The sequence below is a fragment of the Triticum aestivum genome, chromosome 5A, assembly GCF_018294505.1.
Source record: "Triticum aestivum cultivar Chinese Spring chromosome 5A, IWGSC CS RefSeq v2.1, whole genome shotgun sequence".
Taxonomy (NCBI): domain Eukaryota; kingdom Viridiplantae; phylum Streptophyta; class Magnoliopsida; order Poales; family Poaceae; genus Triticum; species Triticum aestivum.
Window position 1 is genome coordinate 450,825,525 of NC_057806.1, and position 10,367 is coordinate 450,835,891.

A 10,367-nucleotide genomic window follows, 5' to 3' on the forward strand; every position below is an offset into this window, starting at 1 on the left:
GAGCTGGCCTACGTGCCGGGTAAGTATATTATGAGGCGTGCGTTAGCAAGTGAAGGTATCGAGAATTATTGTAACCGGATATTCTATCGAGAAGCTGATCTTCTCTGGCCTCCTCCTTCTCCTCCGTGCTACCTACTCCTCCTTCTCCAGATCTAGATCAGACCCATTACAAAAGCCCACCAACACACCCGAAGCGCACTGCCCATAAATTTGAACAAAAACACGCCCGAGGCTCATATGCGCGACCTATAGCGACGATATGTCCTTGCCGTCTATTTATCACCTTAAGCGAGACAAGCACCAGCTCTCACTGAAGCTTTTTCGCCCCTCACGGCGTATTGGATCGGCCAATTTACATGCGCAACTTGGTAAAAAGGAAATGCGAGAAGGGAGGCAAGCACCAACTCTCGCTGAAGCTTTTTTTCCCCTCGCGACGTATTGGGCCCCGGCCCATTTACATGCGCAACTTAGTAAAAAGGAAATGCGAGAAGGGAGGCTCGATTCTTGGTCTTCAGGTTGAACGCGCGCTGCGCTAGCCATTCCGCTCAACCTCCTTTTGTGGTAATAACAAGGGGTGCCACCTACTTTAGGCTACTTGAGCCGTATTCTTCGAGATTTTTTCCTTTATTTTATTTTATTTCTTTTTATCCGTTTTTCTTTATTCTCCTTTTTCTTTATTTTATTTTGATTCTTTTCTCTTCTCTATTTTTCCATTCCTTTTGCATTTTTCTTTTGTTTCTTTTGTTTCTATTTTCAGTTTTCTTTGCTCTGTTGGTTATTATTCTACATTTTTTGTATATGTCAACAATATTTTTTAAATACACGTCTAACATTTCTTCTCCATTTTTGTTTTTTCTTATGTTTGTCTTTGTTTTTACTCGGCATTTTCGTATAGTTCAAAAACACGTTTTTAATAAGTGATCAACATCTCAACATTGACCGAATGCTTATTCAACCTTTTTTAAATACTTGTTCAACATTTCCGAATGCACGTTCAACATTTTTTAAATAATCATTCAATATTTTTTAATATTTATTTATCAATTTGAAATACTTGTTCAACATTTCAAATACTTCTGCAACATTTTTGAGTACTTGCTCAACATTTTTAAATACTCGTTCAACAATTTTAATACTTATTCAAAATTTTAAAATATTTGTTCAACATTTTCAAATATTTTTCAGCATTTTGTAAGACTTATTAATTTTTTTACAAATACTTATCAACATTTTTTAAATTTATTTTTTAACAGTGTCTTTCGTACATATATGTATAACCATATAGGTCTACCAAAAATGTCTACCCAGGAGTGTCTGAACAAGAAGACCTTTTTTTTTAGAACACTCCCGTGCACCTTCCTCAAAAAAAAAAAACCGTGCACCCAGTCCTCCAACCATGCCACGGTCGCGACCAATCCCGTCGCGCCAAGGAGGCGAAACCATACCGACGTGGCAGAGCACCAGACGTGGACGCGCACGATTGGTCCGCACACGCGTTCGTCTCCTCTCTCGCGAGCAAACTTAAATCCGCACCACCACGCCCCGGTGACGCAGCCGATCGATCGCCACCATCCAGCCCCCCCTCCGGCTTCCAGAAATTTTTCAACGACGCCATGCGTCCGGCCATCCTCGCCGCCATCCTCCTCCTCCTCGCCGCCGCGGCCTCCCCGGCCGCCGCGCTCTACTCCGCCGGCTCCCCGGTCCTCCAGCTCAACCCCAACAACTTCAAGAAGGTCTCGCTTCTCCCCCGTCGCCAGATCGGCCCTCCTCCCATTTGAGCTCCTCTCTGACCGTGCCGACATTCGCTTGCGCGCAGGTGTTGAACGCGAACGGGGTGGTGCTGGTGGAGTTCTTCGCGCCGTGGTGCGGGCACTGCAAGCAGCTGACGCCGATTTGGGAGAAGGCCGCCGGCGTCCTCAAGGGCGTCGCCACAGTCGCCGCGCTCGACGCCGACGCGCACAAGGAGCTCGCGCAGGTGAGCACGGCCTCTCGTTTCCTTTTGACCCGCACACACTCCACATGTGCGTGCTGATCTGCTTGTTTCCTGATGTGATCTCGGCATCGGTAGCAGCGATGTCACAGTAACTTATCGATTGTTAGCGTATAATTGCTTTACTGGCGCATCGGCCGTGCAATTTTGTTGGATAGAAAGGCATTAACCAGCTCAGTACCAAAATTATGCACTTGTAGTGGGACATTGTAGTTCAGACAGTAAATTTTACTAAGATGCTTCGATGCTTTTTATATAGTAAATGAACTTGAATTCTGCTGAAGAAAGACACAGTTTGATAAGGGCTTATCAGTAGTCAGGATTTGGTCACTTGCTAATGCTGTTTTGGTATCCTCCCAGTCCCATTTGATTACTAGCCTGGTTTTGTTTTCATCCTCCAAACCATCTCGTGTTCCACATGTGCATTACTATTGATGGTTGTAGGCTATTAACTACAGCGTGGTTTTAAGTTGTGTTTAGCGTAGCAGACTGATAGTTAGGGCCAGAGGAGTGAACATCAAGTCTATATTGTGGCGATGAATACAACAACAACAACAACAAAGTCTTTAGTCCCAAACAAGTTGGGGTAGGCTAGAGCTGAAACCCATAAGAATCTCGCAACCCACTCATGGTTATTGCACATGGCTAGTTCTTTGTTGATACTCCAGTCCTTCAGATCTCTCTTTACGGACTCCTCCAATGTCAAGTTCGGTCTACCCCGACCTCTCTTGACATTATCAGCACGCTTTAGCCGTCCACTATGCACTGGAGCTTCTGGAGGCCTGCGCTGAACATGCCCAAACCATCTTAGACGATGTTGGACAAGCTTCTCTTCAATTGTGGCAATGAATACTTTAGTTAAAACTAACTTAGGCAACATGCATCTGGACTACTTTCTTTCGCTTTCCTCTACAATTGTATGCCTGAGTCACTTCTTAAACAGTTTATATTCTAAATTGATGACAATAACACAAAATTTCTGGCTTTTATAATTAGAATTAATAAATACTTTTATGGAATGCTACTAATACAGTTTGTGATGAATTATGTTACTTTTGCAGCAATATGGAATACGGGGATTCCCAACCATAAAAGTATTTCTCCCTGGCAAGCCACCAGTGGATTATGAAGGCGCAAGAGATGTAAAGCCAATTGTAAATTTTGCTCTGTCGCAGGTTAGTTGCAGCAAACCCTATTTGTCTTGCAATTCTATTTTGCTCCACTAATTTGCATGATATGTTCTCAATTGCATTTTCTTATGTTGCACAAGTTCTTTATACTTTTGATGTGATGTTTCCTCTGCTACTCCACCAATATGTACATCCTTTTCCCCGGAGACATTATCTGTTTTATCTGAATGTGAAGAGTAAAATTTGTATCCACTTAAATAACTTTGGATCTTACAGGATGTGTAATACTATGAACAACAAGTGCCATCTTTCTGTTGGCTGAAAATGGTGTCTTGGGTAGCCCATGATTCTACTTACCAACTTCTCCTAATGACTTTGAGGCAGCCACTCTGCATAGCTTGGCATGCAATGATCCTTCTTACTCCGTTTTTACTCTTCTCTGAAGTTTAGTAATTACTCTTTACACTAATGTTGGCTGACTTGAGTTTCTTCAACATGTCATGTGTTTCAATTTAATTGTTCGTTGTTCATCACCGTTGCATGCTGTGAATCGACAATCTTCGTTCTTTATATTGTATTATTTTGCACTCCCTCCGGTTTGGTTTATAACTCAGGCATGGGTTTTTAGGTCTTCAATTGAACTAGGCAAACGTTTATATGGATCAGGGGAGTATAAGAAATATATCTTTTGATTCTAACCATATAATTTGTGATATATTATACATGTTTTATTTGCCAAATCAAAGACCTTTAAACCCTTATACCCGACTTATAAACCCAACCGAAGGGAGTACGAATTTGTCAGTTATGTTGCAAAAGTTGTGAGCTTCCACTTTCATTACAAGGTAAAATATCTGTTTGTTTTATGATGCACAGGTCAAAGGTCTTCTCAGAGATAGGTTGGATGGTAAGACATCAGGAGGTTCAAGTGGCAAAACCTCTGGTGGCTCAAGTGAGAAGAAAAATGAACCAAATGAATCAGTAGAGTTGAATTCGAGTAACTTTGATGAACTCGTCGTCAAAAGCAAGGATCTTTGGATTGTGGAGTTCTTTGCACCGTGGTATGTAGCTGAATACCCATATTGTTCATCATGTTAATCGATTCTTTACTTGCTATTGGGTGTTTTCTCCAAACTAAGAGAATTATATACATAATTCTGCACGATGTAGTCATCTCTTATTAATTTTTATGTATACTCTAGCACATTCTTGATTAACTATAGGGCTTCAGAAGAGTTATAACCAAACCATAGAAATTTGAGTTTGTATGGTTGTATGCATCTGAGGATGCAGAGGCTAGGAGGTTTAACCTTCCTTCTCAAGAAAAAAAGAATATTAAGTTCGTGATTTTGGTTGACATATATGAGGCCTACCTTGTAACTAGACTACACGAGCTCACATGATGCTAAAGTAAAGTTGATGCATCCCCTTTCATCGGTTGCCAATATAGAGAGATAAGCCTTTTCCATGGGATCTTGCTTGATTTGGTTCCTATGCTTAAGCTTTGTCCGATCTCCTACTGTTCGTACACGTTATCACATTTTACAAGTTAATCCATTTGTTTGATGTATTGGACTTTTAGTATTGTATTTCTGCTACTTGTCTGTTGAGAATAAATCCTGTTAACTGAATACACTTTTCGGTTCATCAACTAAGGTGTGGGCACTGCAAGAAATTGGCTCCTGAATGGAAAAGGGCTGCAAAGAACTTGAAGGGTCAAGTGAAACTAGGCCATGTTGATTGTGACTCTGATAAGGTACGACCTTGGGATTATATCCTCATTTAACATTTTCATCTTCTGGTTGAATTTTGTCCTAGGAAAAAAAATATTTCATGCCAATATTATAGGTTAAATTTAATAATGTATTTGCCATACTAATGAATCTGCACTTTGATTTCACTAAAAATTGAAATTATACAAGGGAAATTGTTGTTGGTAACATTTGGTTTGAAAATCTTGGCGAGTTCTTGGCATTCTTGTGATCAGCAAGACTGGAATGAAGTGTTTTTTTTCGCAGTTATTGCAATATTATAATGAAACTAACTCAGCAATATCACTTTGGGGTCACATCATAAATTTGCATATCATACAAATGCTGGAGTGTGGCAGCAAATAACTATGGTTATCTTGGAAATTTTATCGAGGAAAGCTTCAGTTGGCTAACTTATCCATGAGCCATTTGATTGAGTTGTCGCCTATGTTTTGTATGAGGTGCCTTTTTAACATGATGACATGATAATACTACAATACTTTGAACTTTAATAGGCCAATCAGAAGATTCAACTGAATTACTAGGTTTGAATGATTTTCCGAAATGTTTCAGGCAGTGTATCAGACTATCAGAATAGTTAGAGTTGAAACTCAGACATTTTGAAAGCATGCATGCATGTGCCACCAAATAGTTCGTTGGGCCTACCATGCAGCTTCTTTCTCGAGTACATATTGCAAGTATATATTTTTAACTTGTGATTTTTGCAGTCCTTGATGAGCAAGTACAAGGTAGAAGGTTTTCCAACTATTTTGGTATTTGGTGCCGATAAGGAGAGCCCGTTCCCCTACCAGGGGGCTAGAGCTGCTTCTGCAATCGAGCCCTTCGCATTGGAGCAGCTGGAAGCGAACGCTGCACCACCTGAAGTTTCTGAGTTGACTAGCGCGGTAAGCCTTCATGATATTCACAATATTTCTGCAGATCAAGTAGTGAATGATTGATGTTCTGATGTGGGGTTGGCTTTTCTTTAGGATGTGATGGAAGAGAAGTGTGCTTCTGCTGCCATTTGCTTTGTGTCTTTCCTTCCAGACATCCTGGACTCAAAGGCAGAAGGAAGAAACAAGTACCTTGAGCTGCTACTTTCTGTTGCTGAGAAATTTAAGAAGAGTCCATACAGGCAAGTTGTCAACTGATCCAGTTACTTGAATTTAGCCTACATCTGTTTTTTTGTGTGAGAAATGCACGCAGTTTCTAATTAATACAGCTCGTTAGTGAGTTGAACGAAAAAACAATGAAGTGTAACATTTGGAAGCAACTTGTTTGTATTCCACATACATTAAACAATCAGATCAAATGCCTTCGGCATTAACAACTTGTTTGGAAGCAACTTGTTTGTATTAAACAATTAGAGTATATATCTAATTTGAGCATTTTGTGTTAAAACTTCCTGATTGTTCTTGAGATGGACCATACTGAGCCAAGGATAGCGTTGCTTTGCAGTTTTGTCTGGGCAGGTGCCGGCAAGCAAGCTGATCTGGAGAAGCAGGTCGGAGTCGGTGGTTATGGGTATCCAGCCATGGTTGCTCTCAACGTGAAGAAAGGCGCATACGCTCCACTTCGTAGCGCCTTCGAGCTCGCCGAAATCACGTAAGCTCCCTGTTGCCATGGCTTCGATCGTTGCATTAGGTTCAAAAATCAGGCACACGATTAACAAAAAAGAACGTCTCCTGCAGCGAGTTTGTGAAGGAGGCGGGGCGCGGCGGAAAGGGCAACCTTCCTCTGGAAGGCGCCCCGACGGTCGTAGAGTCAGAACCATGGGACGGCAAGGACGGAGAGGTCATCGAGGAGGACGAGTTCTCGCTCGAGGAGCTCATGGCCGACAGCTCTGCGCCCAACGACGAGTTGTGATTTCTCAAACCGTCTTAGCGTTTAGAGGAACACTGATGCTTCACTTGCTCTGATGTGTACACTGTACAATTTGGACGGACAATTTTTGGAATGCTTTTCTTTTGTCGACGTTAGCAGTATTGTGGGAGAAAGCTCTGATGTGCAAGGTGGGGTTGGTGTCTTTGCCCCTGAAATAAAACCGGTTCTGATTTTAGATGCTTGTCCATCATTGCAGTTGCAGGAGAGGCAGATGACGGAGCATTCACTGAGTCTGCTCTTTATTTAAGCGCTTTGGTACGGCTGAAATCATTGGCGTTTTGTCTCGCGCGCTTCGCGAGGCTGCCGATGTACCGGTACAGTACTACCCCTGTCGCTCCTCAGCGTCAGCGTCGGCCTTGCCGGCGAAAGAATGCGTTTTTGTCCAAAGTCACCGGCGTCCGGACGTCATTGACAGGATCCTTCGAAATTTAGTACTCCCTTCATTTTTATTTACTCTGCATATTAAAGTTGACTGAAGTCAAAGTTTGTTAAGTTTGACCAAATATATAGAAAAGAATATAAATATTTATTATAAAAAATTTATATGATGTGGAAGTACATTCAACGATGAATCCAATGGTATTGACTTGTTATTGTATATGTTAATATTTTAGTCTATAAACTTTGTCAAAATTTACAAAGCTTGACTTTGACCAAAGCTAATATGCGGAATAAATAAAAACGGAGGGAGTACACGGCTTATAAAATCTCTCAGTAGGCTGCACTACGCCTCCGGAGAATTATCTTGTCAAGGAAGACTCGTGCTGCTTGAGAAAGTGACGAGTTACTATTTAAACTAGGGATGTTTATTGCACAGTGCACTCACTCCACCCAGAGACAGTGCACTCGCCCTCGCCATGCCTGGGGAAGCATACGGTCAGAAGCAAGATGCAGTAAAAACTCAGTAGAAATCGCTTTGATTATGTTTTAAAAGTTCTAAAAAGGGTATTATGTTAGAAAGATGATGTTCCATAAACTTGTGGAATATGAAGTTCAAACTAATTCACGAAATTGGTTGTTATGTACTATAAATGATGATGTTGCACTTTTTTGTCACTACCGCTGAATTTGCTTTTTCATACCACGTAAATGATTTTGATTTTGAACTAGGAATCTTATAAGTTTGCAGAAAATAACCTCCTCAGCAAACTGCATATTTTTCTTGAGAATGTTATAGAAACCTTGAACCTTAGTTTTTACTTGACTAGCAAAAAGACCCGTGCGTTGCAACAGGAGAAAAAAAATCACACACTCTTAATTTACAAAAAATATTCTATAATCTGAGAAGTTTTAGCTATTTTTAAATACATGAAGAGTTGTTAAAAAGATACAGGATTTTTCAATCTTAAAAAGAGATTATTTTTGTCTGCAAAAAAACATTTTTGTATAGTCTCCTGTTGACGCGTGTACTTGCGCCCCTATTTCATCACTATTTCTTTCCATACATGTCATAGGTATTGCTCCTTGTTTCATCACTATTTATATCTTATCAAACTTGTCTTTTATTTTTTATTTTTTTAATGCATGCCTTCTTTTTACTTTTTTTTTCATGCATGTCATCTCTTTTTTCTTTTTATACATAGGAGAATAGCGCAACATCTCATCTTTATCGGATCTTCTCTGCATTTTCTCTTTTATTTATTTTATAGCAGACATCCCATCTTTATTGAGTCCTTCTTTTATTTTTTTTGTCATGCATGTCCTTATTTATTGGTTGTCTCTAGCAAATTTATCTGAGGTGTTCATGTCCAATCCTGATTTTGCTGAGGTGTTTATCCCCAATCTGAATCAGTATCGGTATGAAAAAAAGACAGATAATGCATTGTTGATTAATATTGCAGCTTAGATAGTATTTTTTTAAAAATTGCTAACAGGTAAAATAACATTGTATTTAGATTCTACATGTTTTTCTAATCAAATTTCATATATAACATGTTAAATTTCGAGTTACGGTTTAGAAGATATGAATATTTTAAAAAACATCTGATATGTACTGCAGGTTTAAAATCAAAAACATTAGAGGGTTTCTACAAAATAACACGACGGACTAAGAATACCTATTTCTTTTATTAGTAGGTATAGATATAGATTTTCATTGGTTCCTCAAGCCTGGGTTGGTGGATAGTGGAATCTAAAGGAAGCAAAGCTATACTTTGCGTGAACCGACTTGAAATCCTATAACATTATATTTCACCCGCGCCGGAATCAATAGTCATTGCTTTGCGGTTATTTGTTTCAAAAGCTAAATAGTGCATGTTTACCCTGGAAGGATGCAGATGCTCCAAGCCTTGAACTACGTTTTTCTATATGGCTGATTTGCCATAGTTTTTTCAACAGTGTCGCATGTTTCAATTGTACTTCCCTTTTAACATGATTGTGTTTCAAACGCACTTTTTCGACTATATCATGTATTTTAATTATATATTTTTAATCTGCATCATGCGTTCTTACGAAGGGGTTGAGAACCTTGGACTTGCTTCCTTAATTGCGACAATCAGATATCAAGTAGGCAGGGAGGCTTTGGGACACGCACCAGGAATGACAGTCTCTAGATAGAGGATGAGGGGACGCATGCCATTTGTGGCGCCTCCTTGTTGTAATGGCGCGGGTTCTGAAGATCTACGACGATCTCATCGGCCAACTTATCAGATTGGAGGGTCATGATGTTGGTTCGAGGGCATGGAACTGGCATGGTGGTTTCCTAAGAGCATCTTCAATAGATGATGCAAATTTGGAGATGTAAACATTTACATCTTCAAAAAGTGCCTTTTGCATCTTCAAAAAAGGACCAACTCCAAGAGATGATGTAGGAGAGAGATGTAAAAGCAACTCCAATAGATGATGCAAATGGAGATGTAAAATTCAACTACTACTTCATTTCAACATAGTTCAAACTACTTCATTTCAACATAATTCATAAAATTCATACATAAATAAACGACTAGCACAACTAATCCAAACTACTAGTCGTCCGAGGGCATCCAGTACTCCTCGTCGTCGTCATCTGAGAGGCCCCAGAACTCCTCGTCGTCCTCATCCGAGGACTTGATGGGGATCACCGTCGAGGGGCCGGCCTCGTCCTCCTTCACCTCCTCCTTCTCCTCCTTCTTCTGCTCACCGTCGTGCTTCCAGAAGAACTCCTGCTCAACCTGGATGTACTCCGGATGCTCCCGCACAAACCTCGCCATTGCCACCTCGTCTCTATCCCCGGGACTGATGACAATGGCCGGCCTCTTCTTTGACTTCTTCGCCGGAATCTCCTTCATCTGAATGCCATGCGGCACGAGCATCTCCGCATCTGCCCGGGTCTCGATCTTCGGGATGTTGAGGTCGAACTTTGGCCTTTAGGCATGCCACACCGCCACGTCGTGGGCATGCGTGGCCTCGTCGGTGGTGAGGTAAGTGCCGAGCCTAAAGCAACGGCCGGTGTCGGAGAACTCCACCCCAAAGTCACCGGGCGGCTTGGCCCGCACACCGAAGAACCCGGTGCTGCTCTTTGGGGTCTTCTTCTGCGGCATGGCGACAGTGGTGGATGTGGGTGGACGGCGGCCGACTCGGCGATGGGGCGGGGCTGCGATGGATGCAGCCCGAGCGGGGCTTCAGGTGGCGGCG

General features: G+C 41.3%; 1 protein-coding gene across 1 annotated transcript; it reads left to right on the forward strand.

Annotated features, from left to right (window-relative positions):
- Positions 1-1,638: 1,638 nt before the first annotated feature.
- Positions 1,639-6,930, forward strand: LOC123103935 (protein disulfide isomerase-like 2-3; the record flags this gene model as incomplete). The annotated part of the gene is given in 9 exon segments (XM_044525635.1): positions 1,639-1,733; positions 1,817-1,975; positions 3,052-3,165; positions 3,997-4,181; positions 4,777-4,876; positions 5,600-5,776; positions 5,861-6,006; positions 6,330-6,476; positions 6,563-6,930. Coding segments are annotated over 9 exon segments (1,298 nt in total), but the record flags the coding sequence as incomplete, so codon positions are not given.
- Between the last annotated feature and the right edge of the window lie 3,437 nt (positions 6,931-10,367).